Source organism: Fukomys damarensis, unplaced genomic scaffold (assembly GCF_012274545.1).
Source record: "Fukomys damarensis isolate Sample0158 unplaced genomic scaffold, DMR_v1.0_HiC HiC_scaffold_39, whole genome shotgun sequence".
Lineage (NCBI taxonomy): Eukaryota > Metazoa > Chordata > Mammalia > Rodentia > Bathyergidae > Fukomys > Fukomys damarensis.
The window spans coordinates 27,078,173-27,099,665 of record NW_022900951.1 but is presented as its reverse complement, the minus strand read 5'-3'; the positions used below and the strand labels follow the sequence as shown (position 1 = coordinate 27,099,665).

The following is a 21,493-nucleotide window of genomic DNA, read 5'->3' as shown; positions in this document are numbered from 1 at the left end:
CTTCTACTGTGATAATTTTCTTGATCTGTATCTATCCAAATGAAGTTGAATGCATATCTTTTATCATATCTCTACCAAAGGTCCTGTGACCTCTCCACCTGTCAAGCCTAAAAAGATGATGGTGTTTTAAATAGGAAATCTTACTAATGTATGTATGATGTTGTAATATATGGATGATTCTGTAACACCAAGGTCAGCTTAATGTGTATTGTCAAGATTTGCTCCTATGATAGAGTCCCACAAATGTACTGATGCTGTTGACCAAGGACAGATTCTTTATTCATCTCTCCATGGTTTTATGGTCAGAGTCAATACTATAAATTACTATGTACGTGGAAAATATGACTTGACTGATATTGTAATGAAATAGTTGCCACCAGGTCTATAATTTTATTTCATTCCAATTTCATAAAACAGTATATTTTGTCCATGGATTACAATATGTAATTTAAGAAATTTGTAACGTTTTAAATATATCACTTTGTCACTAATAACAGCAAGGAACAAATTTACTTACTAAGATGTTCGTTTTCATTCTGCATAGTAACATGAAGAGATAGTAAATCACACCAAGAAAAGTAATTTGGGGCTCATCTTCTTGTTACTTAGCCCATTTGAAATGCCTTTTGAATCATTATTTTTGGTAGTTCTCCAAAGTAAATTTACATTCATAGTTAGTTTCTTTGGGTTAATAATTATTCATGTGAGAGGAAAAGGGCTAAAGCTGTAGGGGATGTAGGAAGGGTAGGCGAAAGGAAAGAAGGAAAAAGAAAAAAATATGAGAAAAATAAAAATGGACACAAAGTCTTTGTAAAGAGGGGAGGGTGGAGGGGGTGAGGGGAGGTCAGGGATAAGGGGAAAAATGAGAACCAAGACCTGGCATGTAAAGATACAAGATCGCAATGATGAATGTAACTGTACTGTACACCTAAAACGTATCAACAAAGTCAATGAAAAAATAATAATTCTGCATGTGTTCTTCCTCTTGTCCTGTAGGACCTCCAAGGAGAAATCGAAGCCCATACCGATATCTATCACAACCTGGATGAAAATGGCCAAAAAATCCTGAGATCCCTGGAAGGTTCAGATGAAGCAGCCCTTTTACAGAGACGTTTGGATAACATGAACTTCAAGTGGACTGAACTCCGGAAAAAGTCTCTCAGTATTAGGTAGGAAAAGATTGGAGCAAAAAAGCCAGAAATTAATTGAGATGACAAAATTTCCCTCATTTTTTGTAGCACAAGTAGCTAATATCGCATATATTTATGTAAATCACTCAATTTCAGGATGATTCATTTTATTTTGAATAAATGAATCATTCATTTGCCTGGTATGGAGATAATACTTGAGGGTTTAGGTTAGATTAAAGTGGTGATGTATTGGAACCACAGGAGAGATGCATATTAAGACATTAGAGAGAATTTAAATGAGGACAGCTATCCTAATTTCATAGAGTTCTCTCGGCTTATCACAGGTTATACAAAAGTGATAAAATTAATGGTTATTTATTGTGGAATTCTTTCTTTGGCATTACTCTAAATGCGGATGAGAGGGCATACTCTTTAAAAACCAAAACACATTCCAATTAACAGTTTAGAGAAGCCTTCTCTTTTGCTCCAGCAACTAAGTAGAGGGTAAAGCAAACTTTTGCTGTTTTGATTCCTCTTGGATTTTGTGAACGTATCTTCTGTAAGTAGGATAAGGTTTCAGTTGTTCTATTCTCACCTACTTCCTCCTTTGCCCCGTTGTATGCTTCACCTTGCTTTTGGGATGTGAATGGATACATCTATGTAATCTTGCAACTCCTATTTTGCTGGGACAATTTCACAGAGGGACCAAAAAGCAGAGCTGGTCTGTGAAATACTCACTGTTACCTACAGAATCTCTCGAAGTGCAGGGACGGGGAGCCAGGCTTCCTAGTCCTAATGGATTGCTTTTCCTAATCCACTGTTTTTTTCTAAAAATATTGTGTGCTTTCATCTGTGCCTATAAAAGGAGTGGTCATGGAGAGAGGTAGAAAAGGACAGATGAATTTAATAAGAGCTATGAGGGAATGCACTAAGTAACGAGAGCAGTTACTACCTCTAGGTAGTGGGACTACAGAAAGGAGCTAATTTTTCTTTGTTATAGTTCTCCTAAATTGTCCAAAATTTCAGGAAATATCTACTCATATAAGGAGAAGAAAATTAAGATATTTCTTAATCTTAAAGCATGCTTATAAAAATCTAATATGACATAATGACACCAGCTAACATTTCCATGGTATTTGTGCATACCACACGATGCCATAATCACTTTATATATTTCAATCCATCTTATGTGCTCAGCAAACTCATGAGTTAAACTCCATTATTATGTTCTCTTTACATTTGAAAAAAGTGTGGTACAGAGTGGTTGAATAGCTTTTCCCAGGTCACTTATTTAGCAAGTGGCAGGTCCAAGATATCAACACAGGCAATCGAACTCTAGTATCTGAGCTTTTAATCATCATTTTTTTCCACAGAGTGTAAAGAAAGTAGAAAACAAACAAATACATGGTAATGGAAGAGGTGAAACAGAGGAGATTTCTAGCAGTAGAAAATGATGTATTTTTTTATTTCTAAGGCTTCCTTCCTCCCTCAAGTTTGCACCCCAGTTTCCTAGATACTCATTTTTATTTTCCTACTCCATCCAGGAAATTTCTTTAATCAATGTATTGGTGATGAGTTGGGGAGGAGGGTGTCAATAGCTGATGACATTTTCAAAGCTAGGCAGGCTCCATTGTCTTTCTACAGTTTAAACTCTTAGAGAGGTCATGGTGTGTAAGACAAAGGCCATTTTCATAGCATCTCTCATTAAAGAGGAATGAAATGTGTGAGATGGAAAATATATTGGTAGGTAAAGAAAAGAAAGTTACTCTTTTTTGCAAGAGAGAAAAAGAAAGGTGCTATGACTGTTCGAACTACGCTCAGTGCCTTTTCTCTCCTTCATGTGAACTTGATGAAATAAAAGAAGAATTGAAAGCGGCAAACAGCATGTCAGCCAAAATATGGGCTCTTCATTCTCAGCTATTTCCCATATGCCAGCTACTGCAGTTTAATTCTTGCTGTCATTAATCAAGTAGGAACGAGTTACCTTAGCTTATCTAAGGCACTGCAATTTCTAGAAGGTAAATATTTAGATCAGTGCTTTTGGCTTTTAAATAGGCCACTCTAATAATATAGAATATGTTATAAGCACTCCCTTATACAAATGAAAAGAGGCAATTCTTCACATCAAGGTAATTTAGTGACAATTGATTCAAATAAGGGTATTGCTCAATCCATAGCGAATGGCAGGGTTCCAATGACACAAGTACAGTAAAGGTAGTAATTTGGGATGATTATGAAATGGGAGAGATGAACACCAGGAGGTGTTAGATACAGAATCATTAATGGCACTAATAAGCCTGCATTGTGACTTTTATCAGTAACTCTCTATTGGGGTTATTTTATTGTGAAGGTACCACAGTTAAAAAAAATAATAATAAAATAAAATAAAAACAGTACCACAGTTAAAAAAAAAAACAGTACAAAGATACAAAAAAAAAACAAGCCTGTTTGTCCAAATTGAAGTATATAATGCTAAAGAATACAGTCAGTTCACTGCTGTATGATTCTGAAGCCATTTATATATTTCAAAATATAAAAATATTAATTTTTACTCTATTCTACCTAGGGCACTGTTTCTATCTTGTTCAAGAGATTCGACCTGTTACACCCATATCTCACTCATGCAATAAATTAATTACTCAACAAATATTTAGGCCAAGCATAGTGGTATACCCCTGAATCCCAGCTATTTCGGAGTCTCAGACTGGGAGGATCACAAATTCAAGCCTCATATATATATATATATATATATATACACACACACACACACACACACACACATACATACCTTCATGAATTGTTTCAGAGAGCTATGTTTGGTGCCTTCAGCTAAATTAGATGGTTGTGGCACACACCTGTAATCCCAGCACTCTAAGAGAACTAGGCAGGAGAATAGTAAGTTCAAGTCCAGCCTGGGCAACTTAATGTCTTAATATATATATATATATATATATACACACACACACACACACACACACACATACATACCTTCATGAATTGTTTCAGAGAGCTATGTTTGGTGCCTTCAGCTAAATTAGATGGTTGTGGCACACACCTGTAATCCCAGCACTCTAAGAGAACTAGGCAGGAGAATAGTAAGTTCAAGTCCAGCCTGGGCAACTTAATGTCTTAGCGAGACTCTTTCTCAAAACAAAAAAAAAAGGGGGGAACTTGGGGAGTAGCTCAATGTAAAGGCTCTAAGTTCGATCCCTAGAGCCAAAAAAGTAAAAATACTATTAGATGAATTCAAAAATTCCAAACATTAAATGAGTCAGTATGATAGGATAAAAAGAGTCGTAGGCAGTTGGGGAATGCAGCCTCTCTTCTGGCTCTGTTAATACCTAGCATGTAATACTCTTGAACAAGTCACTCAATTATTTCAATACTTTCCAACATTGAAATGAAGAAGCTTGATTAAAAATGCACAGGGTCTCTTCAAGTTCCCCTGTCTTTCCAGTTTCATTAATTCTCCAATCTTACTTTATGAATCTGGCCAAATTATTGAATTTTCTACCTTGATTTTCTTATATTTAAATGGAACTGATTAATTTAAAAGATAAGGCATAAGACAAAATAATATGCCTTCAAGAAAAAAATACTTTAATTGAAATTGTGTAGTGCTACCTCATAATTTAGTCCAAGAAAAGTATGCCTCCATCCTATACACATGATCAAGTCACATTTTATCCATGAGGTAAATGGAGAAGTAATCAGTTACAGTTAAGCATCAAACAAAACAAAAGACTGTTTAATAATAAAATGAAAAACTTTTACTTCTAAATATACAAGTACACACATGTGCAAAGACACTTATTAATGGCAACCAACATCAGGATGGTGATTAGTCAAAGTATTTCTCATTCTAAAATATTTTATATCCAAGATCTTACATTTTGTCTTAAAATATTAATAACTGGAGAGGTAGTAAGATAAAATTATTAATATAAGCAATATTTATGAAGATTTCAAGTTAACCCATTCCTAAATTTTCCCCGGACTATTGTATACACTGAATTTTGAGAATCGTGGGTTATCAACATAATTTCAGCAAAGTTTACAGTTTTGAGATTTTTATATTTGTCAGAAAACTTTTAAAGATTACATAACATTTCCAACATTAAACCTGGGTTTGGTGGTACACATCTGTAATCCCAGCATTCCGGCACTCTGGAGGCTGAGGCAGAATTGCTACCAGTTTGAGGCCAGCCTGAATTACAAAATGAGATCCTGTTTCCAAAAAAACACGGCAAAACAAAAATTCCAACATTCTTTTGGGAGACCAAACCACCAACATCATATAGTCCAGAGCAGCAATACATCTGCTGGGGAGTAGTTGGCATCAAATGTTAGCATTATTAGAGGGTTTTTTTTTTCTTTTTTTCTGTAATGGAGAACAAAGAGCAAAAAGAGGCAGAGTCTTTCTACATTTGAGGGGAAAAAAATGCAACATAGACATAGAGTATCTATGACCTTCTTTTTCTCACTCTTGGAATGTTAATTATGTTTGGAAGTTGGAATGCAAGGCCTCTCTGGAAAAAAAATTGTTTACTTATCTCTGAGTTTAATTCTCGCTCTTTAAAGTCCCATTCCTCCCAGTTTATTTCTGTTGTTCTTTATTGTTTCTGTATTTGAACCTTTCTGTACGTTTAAGTGCTGTTTTGGTACACAAGGGAACCAAAGATATGTGGAGATATATCATTAGTTTTATAAAGAAAGTCAAGGTGAAAAATGAATTCAATATAACACATTTTGCTTTAAGAATGCATGTCTTTCACAGTACAGTTTTATTAAGGAAATCAAACAAGGCATCAAGCAAATCACACTTGAAATATTTGTATCTAGAGAAATAACACTCACGATCAGCCCCTATAATTCTTAGATTTCTGTCTCAGAAGGGTTCTTTCAAGACCAAGCAATATATCCCAACACACCTAAAGATTCAGCATTTTACCTAAACCTTACAAATTGTGAAAATCATCTACTTCTTAAAGATCAGTGCATGCCTTGTTAAAAAATAGTAGCCCCTAAGCTCTTGTCTTCACTAATAAAGATTGATAGAAAATGGATAGAGGCCACATGTGCCCCTTCGAACCACCACTTTTATTTTCTAGTAAGTAGGGGAAATACAGTATAGTTGACAATAGCAAGCTACCTTTTTGTTTAAAATCAGGAAGATTAAGGATTTGTTCATCTAACAATGGCTTCAAACTTCCATTTCTCCCATGTAAATGTGACCACTCAAGAGCCATGCTTCAGCAATTGTCTTTATACCTTTGCATCCTGGTATCCACAGTTGCAAAGCAAAACGTTTGAACTGTAATCACAAAGATTCCTCCCAGCCCTGATAGCCTCTGATACAGCAAAAAATCAAAACTGAATCTAAAACCAAGTGATTCATTGCAAATACAAAGAGTCATTTTTTTAGGAAGAGAGATTTCAAACACAAACATACATTAATCACGTAGAAATATTTAGTGTGTGTTCACGAAAATGAAAGTAGGGCAGCTGCTTCCAACACGTGCATTAAAATTATATCTTGAAGATACTCCATGAGCTTACCATGGTCGAATAAATATTTTTCTGAGTTCGCAGTGTTTCATTAAATTTAGATCCTCAAAATCCTGTCACGGACAAATACTGTCTTTGCCCTGTAGGGACTAACAAATAACATTCAGGGCATATCAAAAATACTTTAAGAAATTCTTTTTCAAACAGTGGGGACTGGTGATAACCTACAGAATGGTGAAGGTTCTTATTAAAAATAAAGGCTTTCGTCAAAAAGTACTGAGATTCTAGAGGTAGGACCTAGGAATCTGGATTTTAAATAAGCTACTCCAAAGTTCTTACACGCCTTGAAGTTTGAGAACAACGACTGAAAGGGTTCCAGAGACACTGAACACCTAGGCCACACACACCGAGAGGTCCCACAGGAGACTTTATTCAGGGGGCAGGAGCAGAGAGGGAGAAGGGGCAGAAGAAGAGAACAAAGAAGAGAAGGTCCTTTTATTACTTTTGGGCTAAGCTATTGATTATTAATGAGGGGTGAGCTACTTTAACCTATCACAGGCCAGGTTGCTTTTATGGGTCCAGCCCTGCAGACACAGGTTTCAACTTCTCTGGACCACTGTGGCCTTGGGGGCAGGGAAACCAGAGATAAGGGCATGAGGTCATTTTAGGAGCCAAGAGGTACCAGGAGAATGCAGCCTGTGATGGCGGCGTCACAGCACACTTTAACATGATCAGTTCCCCAACAATGACTTTAGATTGAATACCTTCCTACACATTGTTCTCAATCAGGAACCAGTGACTGACTTTCTTTTCTGTCCTTTGCTTAAGTTTTTGTTGACATGTGACATCTTTCTTCCTATGCCTGAAGGAAAAGTAATGAGAATAGTCTTTTGATATGTAGTTAGTGTCACTTGAAAGGGTCCTAGGAGTTTCCTAAAGCTGGCAGCCTACCTATAGAACAGGTTTGTAGGTTCACTGACTCTTGTCACAGAAAAAGGACATTCAAGACACATCAGTAAGAGACAGAAAGGGATTTGTTAGGCACAAGTTTACAGTGTGCACTAAAAGGAATAGAGTGCAGGTCCTCAAGGGAAGAGAGAAGTTCACTACAGTTTAGAGCTAGAAATACTTATGTGTTTTTAGCAGTAGAAATCTGTAGAGTTTGTCAAGCTATAGTCTTGGTTTGGAGTTGTTTTGGGTGGGGGCATGGCCCATGCACAGAAACATAATGGTCCTTTCAGAGGGGAAAGCCTATGTTGCAGTTGAAAAAGGACTATTTGCAAGTATGGGAATAGCTTGAATCTACATGCATGTAAAGGGGAATTGCCCGGGCTTACATTGCTTCTTGAGAGAAAAGAAAAATAAGGGCTGGGGACTTAGCTCAGTGGCACCATGCCTGCCTCGCAAGCACAAGGTTCTGAGTTCGATCTCTGGTATCAGAAGAAAAAAAAAGAGAGAAAAGAAAAATAAAGTTTAAACTGAGTAACATTTATGTTCTGAAGCTGCAGCTTTCCTTAAAAGTACAGTTTTAAAATCCAGATTTTCTTATCTTCTTTGTTTCTTCTTTCTTCAGTTAAGGTAGTCTAACTCCAGATCTTAAGAAAAGTCCCCTCACCCACATACTTGAGAGTGTTTCATCTCTTGTGGTTCCCAGTCCTGCTGCTGCTCCTCAGTTAACTCTCTTGACTGTCATCTGTCCCTGTCTTCCAACACTGCCTGCCTACCGATGCTATTAAGTTACTCTTAGATCCTTTAGAACTGAAGTCCCTAGGTCTCAGAGCTATTTTTTCTCTCTTTGGAAACACAGAGGGTTAACTAACAAATTAATAGTTAGACAGCACTATCTAAGCTACAACTGATACTGTAGCACTTGCTTACATAAACCAAACAGTGGCTCATGGTCTCACCATGGGCAGCCTGCCCTTCAGCAAATCCTCCCCAGGACCTCTCACCACAGGGGGATTTTGTTTTTTCTGTAAGATAGAGGAAAGCCAAGCATGAGGCATCTTTGTTGTCTCCCTTCCCTTTCCCTCAACCTACAGCCCAATACCCTATTGAAAATTAGAGCCACTCAGTAAATATTTCTTTAATCAGTATTTCTCCACCATTGGCTGTTTTGCTTTGTTGGGACTGCTCCTCTCTCCACCTACCTTTCAGAATGTCCTGCTTGAGAGCCTTTTTCACCCTCAAGGGGAGTACTCATTATGTGCCATTGAACTGCTAAAATCTTATAAAGGGAATTCTCATGGAGAAGTGATAACTGAAAGGGAAGGAGGGAACAGAAACATTAAAGAACTGGTCTCTACACTGCACACTCTGCATGCGCTATTATATTTAATTCATTGCATTTCTGGTTTGTCATGATTCATTTATTAGATATTAATACCCTTAGGGGCTTGGAACAATTTAATTTCTCTTATGTGATAGAAAATCTTTCTTCTCTGAATATGTTTATATTGTTTGCTATAGAAATGCTAATGATTTGGGGAAGTATAAAGGTGAAGGCATAGATCACCTTTAAACCCATGTCTGAGGGATGGCCTGGTTGTCATTCTGGAATTTTTTAAACTCATAGTCAAGCATGTGCTGACAAATGCATACACACAAACAGCTTAGGAATAGAAAAAAATTTATTTTTTTTTTTTTTTTTTTTTTTTTGGTACCTGGGATCGAACTCGGGTCCTTGCGCTTGCGAGGCAGGTAACAGAACCACTAAACTCAATCCCCAGCCCACATTCGCTTTTTAGAACTTACTTTCTTGCCTAGCAACTGACATGATGATCTTTTCTATATCCATAAATATTTGCCTATGTCATCAGATAGACAATCAGATAGGATTCCCTTGGCATGAATTCTCCATTATATATGTAACCATTTCCGTAGGATTGAATTTTTTAAGTTGGTTCTCCATTGTAGTGATCATAAATGAGACTATAAATACTGGTTTTCTATGTGTATCTTTGTATGCTTTTTCAATTTCCTTCTTGGTATAAATTCCTTGAATTTAAGTTTGTGGATTATGGTACTTGCACATTTTAAAGACTTTCATATGTCATGAGATTATCCCTCAGAAAATATAGAACAATTTAATTTCAGTAATTGGAACTCTTTGATGATTCTGTGAATGCCAGAAGGAAAACTGTGTTTGAACTATCAGGCTAAGTTACCAAATGGCCTAGGGAAATGTTGCTCTCTACCTGGCTGCTCTGCTTCATATTTCAATCTTTGAAGCATTAGAAACTTTATTATATTTATGTTATAGGCAGCATTAATTTTTATGAATTAATTAGTATTTGCTGATGTGAGTGATGCAACATAATCCCAGATTTACCTGAGGATAAAGTTTTGCTAACATGGGCCTTCTGGCTTTGTTTTGTGGATCATGATTTATTTTATTAATTTAGCTTCTCATCCTCAAGTGAAATGTGGATTTTATAGTACAGATCATTCATTTGTATATTCTTAAATGGTTTCTAAGGATTAACATGTTCTAAATACAGTTGATGCTAAAGCACTCAGTCTCCTGACTAAATTATTCATGTTTGGGGAAAGCTTTCAGACAAGTGTCTGATTTTACTCTTCCACGTGAGTTGTTGTCTCAGTAAGTTTTACACAAAGGAACCAAAGCAGATAATGTTGGAACTTGGTGAAAATGAATCCCAGGTGCACTGGGATAAAGAAGGGTAGAGGAAAAGGAGAAGCATATGGGAAGAAGGGCAGAAAAGGACAGATGCCGGATGGAAGAAGTCAATGCAAAACCCTGCCTTGGGTGTAGAAATGGAAAAGTCAAAATGTAGGGAAAGACTTTTCCATTCCTCAAAGCAGAAGGAATTCCAGTACGAGCATGAGTCACATGAATACCGAGGGGGCTTATTAATCACCAGGCCCAGGTTTTTTCTACCAGAAATATTAAATATGTACCACTGATTGCAATAGGATAGGAAAGCAACTAGATTCCTGTGTATGTGTCATGTTCATGTGGAAATCAACATACAGATGACCACTGTCTTCAAAATTGCCATCAAGATATCCCCCATACCTTTTATTTTCCATTAAGTTTATTAGTACATTTTAGGTATACAGTACAATTATATTCATCATTGGGGTCTTGTACCTTTACATATCTTGGTTCTTATTTTTTCCCCATACCCCTGCCCTCCCCTCACCCCCTCCACCCTTCCCTATTTACAAAGACTTTGTTTTCATTTTTTCTTTTTTTCATATTTTTTCTTTTCCCCTATTTCCTTTCCCCTACCCTTTCTACTTCCCCTAGTCCTTTAAGCCTTTTCTTCCTATTTCACATTGCCAATTATACCATTTGAAACTTATTTACACTTTTAGTTTTTCAACCAGAGAAACTATTCGGTATTTACACGTGTGTCTTATTTATTTCATTTAAGAGTATGGCTTCAATATGCATCCATTTTCCTAAGAATGACTCTAGTTTCTCATTCTTTCTGGCTGAGTAGTACTCCATTTTATAGAAAACCCACATCTTTTTTATCATCTCCATCTGATGGGCAATTGGGCTCTTTCCAAGTTTTAGCTCTTACAAGCTGTGCTGTTATAAACATGGGTGCACATATATCATGGTGATATGATTCTTTTAATTCTTTTGAGAAGATACCCAGCAGAGGAATAGCTGGGTCAAATGGAACCTCTAATCCTAGTTGTTTGAGGTATCTCCATATTGATTTCCACAGTGATTGCACCAGTTTACACAACCACCAACAATGGAGAAGGGTTCCTTTCTCCCCACAACCCTGCCAGCATTTATTATTGGTTGATTTATTGATAGCAGCCATTTTTTCTGGGGTGAGGTTGAATCTCAATGTTGTTTTAATTTGCATCTCTCCAATGACCATTGACGTGGAACATTTTTTCATATGTTTATTTACTGCTTTTACTTGCTTGTCTGAGAAATGTCTGTTCATTTCAGATGCCCGTTTTTAATCGGGTCTTTACATTTGAGGAGGTCTAATTTTTTTAAGTTCTTTATATATTCTAGAGAGTAGACCTTTGTCTGAGGAACAGCTGGTAAAAAATATTTTCCCACACTGTAGGTTGTCTCTTAGCTCTGTTGGTGGTTTCTCTTGCAGTGCAGCAGCACTATAGCTTTCAAAAGCAAGTGGCCAGATTTTTAGTGGAGGCTGCTGTGTGTTCCATAATAGATTGATATATTTTGAAAATAACCAACCAATGAAATGGAATTGGTAGAATCATCAGCTATAGTTCTACATATTCTGACACGATTTGCTTCTGTTATTTTTCAGGTCCCACTTGGAAGCCAGTTCTGACCAGTGGAAGCGTCTGCACCTCTCTCTTCAGGAGCTGCTGGTTTGGCTACAATTGAAAGATGACGAATTAAGCCGGCAGGCACCTATTGCAGGCGACTTTCCAGCAGTTCAGAAGCAGAATGATGTACACAGGGTAGGATATTTTTAACCCTAGTGCCTTGCACATAGTAAGCATTAAGTGACCCCCTTTGAATTCTTTTTGTTTGAAATTAAATTGAATAGAGATTTTTATTTACTCCCCTCATCCAAAGGTCAATTATAAATAATCGATGCCATTATATTTTAAATGTCAGAAGTATCTTCAATAATAATGCCCTTTTAAAAATTGCTCATCTATTTTGGCTATTTTTTAAACCTCCTTATTGTGGAGAATATTGAACATTTATAAAAGTAGACCAAGACTGCTGTAATAAACACTATGTAACTTATTAAGATGTCAACAATCATCAATTCATGGCCATGCTTATCTCGTCAGTACCTCCATTGGTTTCCCCATTGTTTTGAACCAAATGACAGGCACATGTCATTTGATTCATAAATATTTCAGGGAACATCTTGAAAAGATAAGTGTTCACTCTTTATAGGTAGCCACGGTGCTGTCATAACACTTTAAAATACTGGTAATTGCCTTACATCAAATATCCAGTACATTTTCCAATTTTTATTTCTCTTTATATGTCATTTCTTAAAGTTTTCTGGGTTTGTTTTAAATAAGAATTTAAACAAGCTTTGCATATTGCATTTGGTTAATATATTTTTAAACTCCCTTCCTTTACTTTGAAATAATTATAGATACACAGTAAGTTATAAAAATAATACCAATTTTCCCTGTACATTTTACCTGGTTTCCTGTAGTGGTTATATTTTATATAACCATAATACAATTTTCATTGTCACTTCAGTATGCATTCAATCTAAAAATGCACATCTCCATTAACCCTAGCTATATCCCACATGCTCAGTAGCCATATGTAACTATTGGCTACTGTATAGTATAGTTGTACTGATTTGATCATACTCAGGTTTGTTTTGGGCCTTTTCTTTTTGTAAGACTGCTTCATAGGTGTTTATGTATTCTTCTATGATTAGGGGGCACATAATGCCTTGTTTCTCTTTCCTGTGTGTGATTTTAGAAGCTGTTAATTATCAATAGCTAGAAGGTGCAATGTGATAATTGCTGTTTCTACCATTCTTTATTCATTTACTACCTAGAGTGTGTCGATAACTGCCTTATAGAATATGTCTATAATTTTTCACTCATCTGGTATTTGAGAGCCAGTGTTCCATTCATATAGAACAGGCAAGATGTATGTTTCTGTGTACCAATTTTCAGAATAACAACGTATTCAATAGCATCCTCTAGCAGTGACCAATTGTTTCTTTTTAATGTTTTTTAGTTACATTTCTGTCTTCTCTGCTTTGAGTGAGGAATGCAAACATGGCCTTGCTCATTTCTAAGACCCTCCAGCCTAGCCAAGTATCTGCTGTGTAGTGTACACTTGTAAGTGATTTTCAAATGAGGATAAAAGATATACAAACAAATGAATAGCCAACCAAATCAATTACTACCAAATAACAAAAACTTGATAAAATGGTACTGCTTTTGTATGTTGACCACTTAAAAGCAAGATCTCTATGGAGACACAACCAAAGGTGGCATTTTGAAGAGAGATCAAGGGTTTATATTATTGCAGAGAAGAGGATTTAGACAATTACAAAAAAGGGAAGAGGACATGAAGGAAGACCTCGAGGTCTTCACAAAAGAATGCCAGGAAAACTGCCAGTTTCTCCATTAGCTATTTCCCTTTATATGAATCATGTGGTTAAGATAGCTTTTATAATAGGATATAATTTCGTGTTTGTATTTTTTCAATGTTTGAGCTTTGAATACATAGAACACTAGTATGTTTGTAGAAGAGGATGGAGTGAGCAGAGTGGACATTTTAAATAGAATGCACTATATGACATAGTGAAATGAGACTGGCTTTCTGAAAAAAAGATGTAATTTTATTCTAGTTTCAGAAAGTACTGCGAGTAAATCACTGGGTAAGTGCACTAGGAACCAGGATACTAAGATTTTTCTCATTTTCCTTTATGATTTAGATTTCACTTCCCACTTTGATCAGCAACAGAAAGATGAGAAAACTGGTCCAAGTATCTTGCTCAGTGCTTTTTAACCCATACTTTGTTAGAAATCCTGCTTTCTTATCCCTAGTTATTGGCTTTGGTGGCTTGCTAATATGTAAAGAGCAATACAATATTTGTCTTTACTTGTGTCGGTCTTCACTCAGGAATCTCCCAAAAGTAACATGACTCAAGGAGGTGGAGAGACTAGAATAGAGGATAACTTGCCCCAGAGTTGAGTTTATCCCCACTTGGTCCTGTGCCCACTCAGATACCTATCTGTTGCTTTTCTTTGACCTAACAGGAGTTTGAATCCACTGATCATTTTGTTTTATATGCTAGTTCCACATATCCTCTATATTCACCACCCTCCAAATACAACTTAAATTTGATCATCAGCTACTTTAATAACTGTTTTCCAAAGCTCTAAACTCCTTCATTTCTTTATCTTTTTATCGCTTCAATCTACAAAACCTCACAAGGTAGAGAATCTAAATATTTTCTCCTATATAGACAATACCACAGCAGATTGTATGGTACCTTTTCAGGGTGACCAATCCCCAGCCTTCCATTGCCTTCACTTATCTCTGAAGTAATTTCTTAGCTCTGTCTATTGCTGTCGTCACCATAGTTAGAAAAAAAAAAAAAACTCTTAAACTTCTCGTATCTATTCTTTTCACCTAAGGCTACAATCTCTACATTTCACTCAGAGTAGTCTGTGTAAAAATATAAGTATGTAAAAATATATGCTAAATAATATCAGTCCTTATTGTTATACTGTTCAGTGGTTTCTTGACCCTTTGGAAAGAGACCAACACCTCAGCAAGGGTAATAAAATTACCCCGTTGGTCTCAACCTTTACTTTTCTTACTGGTCTTCCTTTTGCTCATGGAACACCAGCCATACTGTATGTCGTAGATTTTTGTTGTTGTTGTTGTTGTGGATCTCTCAGGTGAGGCTTTAAACATAACGGTCCTCTTTCTGAAACCGTTTCTACCCACACCGGTCTGCTCATTAAGTCCAGTTTGACATCTAGTAGTCCTTGTATCTTAGCTTGGACATTGCACAAACTCTTCTCTGACACTCCCATTTGACCTTTTTGCACATTGTCATAACACTGTGAACTTTTCTTTTGGCACTTTATCATTCTTTGTCATCATATATACGTATAACTACTTGATTACTGTCAGTCACCCTCAGTAAATCATGTGCTGCTTCTGGAAGCTTTTTTGGGGGGTGTCATTTTTATACTTACCACTTTGTGAAGTCCAATGTACATGGTAGACCCTGAATAGAGACAGATGTAATTCAAGAAGGAGGGAATGAAAAATGCCAGTGAATCAGTAATAACTTTTCATTCTTCGAGAAAGAGCAATGGCAGGGAAAGAAAGAATAGAGAGTGATGTTCGCTTCTTATAAGATGTTTCTGTTTATGCCCAAAGGATGTTTAAGCATCCTTTTATAACATGTGTAAAGTAGCTTGGATGCACACTGACTTGACTTGTGGCATGGCCCAAATGCTTTCATGAGCTTGGTGACTTTAGGAAACACCCTTGTCACAAAACATTCTCCTTCCTCAAGGAACATAGTCACTCCCAGGTGTTGCTAAGAGAATGGTTTAGTGCCCCAATTCAGTTGTGTCACACTATACAATAGCCTTTTCATAGCTGTAATGCCATGGCTGTCTAGTTAGTGGTGCACTTGTCACTTGTGGTCGAAAACAATAAAAGAAAATCCTTTAAACTGGGCCTTTCCATTGGATCTTCTGAAGTCATTCAGTTTATTGTTCTTGGTTTGTACTGGGGACTGAATCCAAGGCCTTCACACTGAGCTACATCTTCAGTCTTTTTTAAAAAATTGATTCTGTGTGTGTGTGTGTGTGTGTGTGTGTGTGACAAAGTCTCACTAAATCACTAAGTTGCCCTGATTGGCTTGAATTTGTGATCCCCTGCCTCAGCCTCCCACAGTGCTGGAATTATAGATGCACACCACCACACCTGGCTCTGAAATCAGGAAGGAGGAAAGGAAATGCAATCAGTATAAAGTCTCATCAAAATCTCATCAGTGACAGCTTTTGTACTTTACTTTTATTAGGCTAGTTTACTTTGTTTCCAGAATTATAAAATGTCTGATTCCTTGAGTTTCTCGATTCAGTGGTTATAGATATAAAATACTCAGTATCAATATGGGTCACTTGTAATCATAAACGTATTCCTCTTGTATTTGCAATATCATTTTTAGTCTTCTGCTTACTATCTGTTGTAAGTTAGTAATACCTTTGATTGTCGCTTTTTGTGGCAATGCGTATACCACTAAAGTGTCAAAAGTTGAAACTATAATTCTGTGCAAACTAGGATGTTTCAAAACAGATAATTTATGTTTTCTTTATATTATCCTTCCAGATTAATGACAAAATTTTATAGCAAAATGTCATCTGTCTGATATTTCTTTTTGAAGTTTAAATATATAGTGGTCCTTGTTCGCTGTGATTGAGAGGTATCTGATTTTCCTGTAGGTAAAAATCCCAAGATAGTCCACACAGGTAGTTGGAAATTGCAGTCTCACTCTTCAAACCAAATTTTATACCCATGGGAATGGATCTGTGTGTGTTCTCCCAAACCAGCTGGGCAGCATAACAACTACAACTGAGTAGCTCTCAAGACTAATTAATAAAATAATGCTCCAGATGCGGTGAAGTGTTATAAATAATTAAAGCTCAAATGTGCCTTAGCAAATATAAACTGACCAATTTTTATATCTTTTGAATATATTATCCTGGCTTTTACAATTCCTCATTACTTGCCTCACTAGACTGACTCGTTTTCAATTAGTGTGTATTATTCTGGTCCAGATATATTTTAAAAACTGACTTCCTTTGTTTTACTTGAGCAGTCACTAAAGTGATATTTATTACGTGTCTACTTCTGTGATTAACCTAGAGAGAGTCTTAAAAGAGCAAATCATAGTGGGAAATTTCTAAGGAGAAGTGCAATAAACCATGAGCTTATTTAATTCCTTTCTTCCTATCCCAAATCCAAATGAAGATTAGATCTTGATTATAAGAACATTGCAGGTAATGTCTTTTTGTTTGGATTTTTACTAATGAAATTGTTTGTCATTAGGTTTTCATCTTTCAATTTAAAAAGCTCTGTAATCCCTTCTCTCGAGACCATTAAGGACATCTTCAAAGATTCCTGAGATTTTCTGCTTAAAATTTAGATGGAAGCAGTCAATACATACATTATTAAAACAGTGGACAGAAAGCCATTATTGCTTGGATGCTGTTGACAAATGAAAAGGCTAGAATAAAGTAGTTTACTTGTTCGTTTGTCAGGTCATATATTATGTATGTTCGATTTCTTCAGAAGTCACCACAAAGTGAAGCAGTGGTTCAGAAATTCAATAAAATCACCACCAAATCAATTTGTAAATTATACATTTATTTAGACTAATTCTATTATCAATGTTGGCTTGCTTACTTTGCGTGCCTTTTAGTATATCCTTTACCTGGATGTGGTCTCATGTTTGCTTTACATAGAATACAAAATGTCTCTGGGTGCCTCTTGGAATTTCTAACCAAGGTTGAGTCTCTGCAGAGTGTACATTTAGTTGTGTCTATTCTAAGATGTCTCCTTAGCTGTGTTGGAAGAAATAGGTTATCTTTTTTTTTTGTATATGTGCTGCCAAAGTGAGCACAACATATATTTTTTATTCTTCATCATTCACAGCAGAAACTATATTTGTGTAAGTGTAGTGCCCTATGCATTTATAGGCCTTTGAGAAAATCTTCTAAAAACTAGCTATATCATCAAAATGGAAGAATAAAGTCATCTAGGAATTGCTGCTTTTCTTTAATGACTATAACAAGATAAAATGTGAATAATTTACAAATTGATATTTCTACCACAATCTTCTTCCTTTGTCAAAATATTTTGATATCTTGACAAACCTCTTTAAAATGTTTGTACAGTGTTTTGCCTTTACAAAGCACTTTTCCATGCATTGTTCATTTAATTACCAATGTACCCTTGCTCTTTTTCTGTGCTTTTCTTTTTCTCAAAAAGTTCACTTTGGGAAACTTTTATCATAGTTAAGATTTCTAGAATGTATGTATTCTTTCAGAAGGAATCTATTGAGTGCCTACTCTATGCCAGGGGCTGAGAGTTGCAGTGGTGAACAAGTCCCTACCCCCATGGACATTCAGTTTGAGTGAGGGATATACCATGTAAATCAGTAAATTAATATGTAAAATAATTTTAGGTTGTATTAAGTGCTATGAAGAAAAAATAAATAGCGAGAAGTTGGGAGTATGGGCCTATCCAAGGAGGGCATGCTTGAATAAAGATCTGTATGAATGATTGAACCAAGAAAATACCTCGGGTAAAGAACATTCTAGGCAGAATGATCAACAAGTTCAGAAAGGCAAGCGCAAGGACAGATCTGGAGTATTCAAGGAAAGATGAGAGGGGTACGGGTCCTCAAGGAAGATGGTTATAGATTGCAAAGGCACAAAAGCCAGACAATGAATAGTCTTGGAAGCCATAGGTTAGGGCGGATTTTAGTGTGTGCCCAATGATATATCACTGGAAGGCTCTCAGCAGAGATGGTGTGACCTGATTTCTGAGTTATAAGTTGACGTGGTTGCTGTATGGAGAATTGACTGAAAGAGGCAAAACCAAAAGCACAGAGAGCATTAGCAGGGTGGTGAAGTCTTCTAAGGAGGAAATGACTTAGACTAGAATGGCAATGATAGATATGGTTTAAAAAATTATTTGAGCCAAGATGTATTTTGAAGGTTGAGCTGATAGAAATTAAATGGGATGTGAAGTGTGAGAAAAAGAGTAGAGTCAAAGATGAAGTCGAGGTCCGTGACTGGGACAAATAGAGAAATGGTAGTGCCTTTTATGAAGATAATAAAGACCTGGAAGTGATCACATTTGAAGGTATATGCCTGGAGCAAATAAAAGGCTCCCCTTTGGGATTATGATGTTAGACAGGACAAGTGGTATGATTCAGAAATTATTCACCACTTACACTTGACAATCTCAAGTCTTGTCTGAACCTCTTGGGAATGGATGTAAATTAATTTGTTACAGGGTGTTCCGATAATCCATTCATTTGTATTGTCACTTTAGAAAGAATTTCCAGAATTTAGGGGTTGGGCTCAGTGACCAAGAGCTAACTCTCTCAGTGGTCATGGGAAGAAATTGAGCTTTCTCCAATGATTTCCCAACATCAGCTTAGAGTTTAACTTTGCTGTCAGGAAGAAATGACTTCCTCTTGGTTATGAGAAACAGCCCAGCCTTAGAATTGGGAGTCAAACAGCTGTTCAAAATGCTGTGTAGCCAGTAAACTGTTCCCCCATTGTATCACAGTCCTGCAAGCAGGCTGGATTCTTCTAGCCCTTGCCCTTGATCTCAAAGAACACAACATTTATTTTACGACTTCCAAAATAATAAATCTCAACAAGGAATTTGTTAAACGTGTGATCCACCCAAACACTCAAAAATATATCCTTATTAAGTGTGAATAGATTTTTTATAAAATTAATTTCAGGCTTGAAATATGTCCATTCACTTTTCAACTTTGCTTCAAAGTGATTTAATCTCATTTACAAATCCATGCCATTGTTCATGTTATTGACACTCTGATACAATGGCTAGAAGTATCTGATACTGCAATCCCTTCTCTTCACTTTTATTCAGTAGAGGAGTAAAACTAAGAACCTTTTTGTTCCGTCTTATTTAAAGATGCCTTTAACTTCTCGAAGCAGAAAGTAGAAAGATAGTTGCCAGAGATTCAGGAGAATTGTTACCCAGTGGATATAAAGTTTCAGCCATGAAAGATGAGTAAGTTCTAGAGACCTGTTGTACAGCATAGAGCCTATAACAATGCTTATGCATGCATTTAAAATTGTGTTAGCAGATGTCACATTAAGAGTTTTTACCACAATAAAAGAAAAAAATGAGTAAGCCCTTTACAGCCCATTTTTTATAACTTCTCTAACATTAGCTGTCTCCTATGAATATGAAGCTTTATCTTTCTAAGTTTTATTTTACTGTCTCTTCCTTGAAGCTTCTTTAGTTCTTAAAGCTTTATACATTTGCGTAAGTTCTTAGAACCATGTTTTTTGTGTGTGTGGTAGTTCAAACTGGCCATGAGCTCACTCTAAACCCCAGACCGGCCTCGATCTCACAGTGATCCTCCTGCCTCAGCCTCTCAAGGGCTGGAGTTACATTTCTGGATCCTTGCCCTTTTCAAGGATCTTGGTTTGATTAGGTTTGGTTTGGTATTTGTAATACTGGGTTTGGAACTCAGGATCTTGCACTTGCCAGGCAGGCATGGCACCACTAAGTGAAATCCCTGGTCCTCAGTAATCTTGGTTTTAAATTACAGTAAATGGACACTCACTGTCCATAAGTCAGCATTTGATAAATGTTTCCTTATATGTTTGAGATTCAATAAGCATAGTGGCTCTTTAAAAGTAGAACATCAATGTGATAACGGTATATATTCAGCAACTCTCTTATCCGATGTAAAAGCAATATAGGAGGCACAAAGACAAGGTAGAAATCACATAGGAATGAGAGTGATAATTCTGGGATGATAAAACTTTTAAATACTGGTCAAATGACAGATATTACTGCTAATGTCCTTGCCTCAGCCTGCTCCTAATCATTTCTTGAATGAATGGAACTAGTGATTTACTCTAAATTTCAAGGTCTGTCTCATACTCTCATACTCATCAAATGCTGCAGAGTAGAGGACAAGCCCCACAGAGTTTATGCTTGGACATGAATGTTTCCTTTCTGAAATAATTAGGTTGAAGAAGACAGAGCTGCTAGAGCCATTTCTTGAGGAAATTTTAGCCAGTAACTAAAAGGTTACCCTAGGCTTTGGACCTGGAACATATGAGTAGGCCCAGAATAACATCTCTGTTTTTCCTAATTTATAGCTTTATTTTTTTCTCCAGTGATTCATGTGACAAAGCTTTTGCCTGCAAGCCTGTTCTGTGTCTAAATCAACCTGGCCTCCCTGTAATACACTCTGGTTTTTTAACTAGATTTTCTTTTTTATTTTATTCAGCAATATTTAATGACAGTCTACTGCATGCCAAGCAATGGCTATAATTTTTATCATTAGCAGTGATGTTGTTCAGAGGCGGGATGACAGCACTGTGACCAATTAATAATCTAAACTTGTTGACCGTGGAGTATTAGAACTGAATGTTAGGATTTAGATAAGATAGTTGTCAAACTTGCCACTTGACAAATGAGCATGGAAAGGATCAGGGAGATGTGATAACGTTTTTAAGGTCACTGTGGCCAATTCTGGCCCAAACCAGACTTGGACCCCAGGGCTCCTACCACTTGGGATTATATTCTTTTTACCACCTCTAATTTGCCTTCCGAGATATTTCTGTCAAATTTTGCT

General features: G+C 36.5%; 1 protein-coding gene across 8 annotated transcripts in view; it reads left to right on the top strand.

Moving 5' to 3' along the window:
• The window catches only part of Dmd (dystrophin), a 2,130,457-nt gene that overhangs the window by 1,747,538 nt on the left and 361,426 nt on the right, over positions 1 to 21,493 (top strand). For all 8 annotated transcript variants that reach the window (XM_033760401.1, XM_033760400.1, XM_033760399.1 and 5 more), the window contains 2 exons: positions 997 to 1,169; positions 11,912 to 12,068. In XM_033760401.1, the coding sequence (XP_033616292.1) occupies positions 997 to 1,169; positions 11,912 to 12,068 (330 nt within the window). The remainder of the gene's footprint in view (positions 1 to 996; positions 1,170 to 11,911; positions 12,069 to 21,493) is intronic.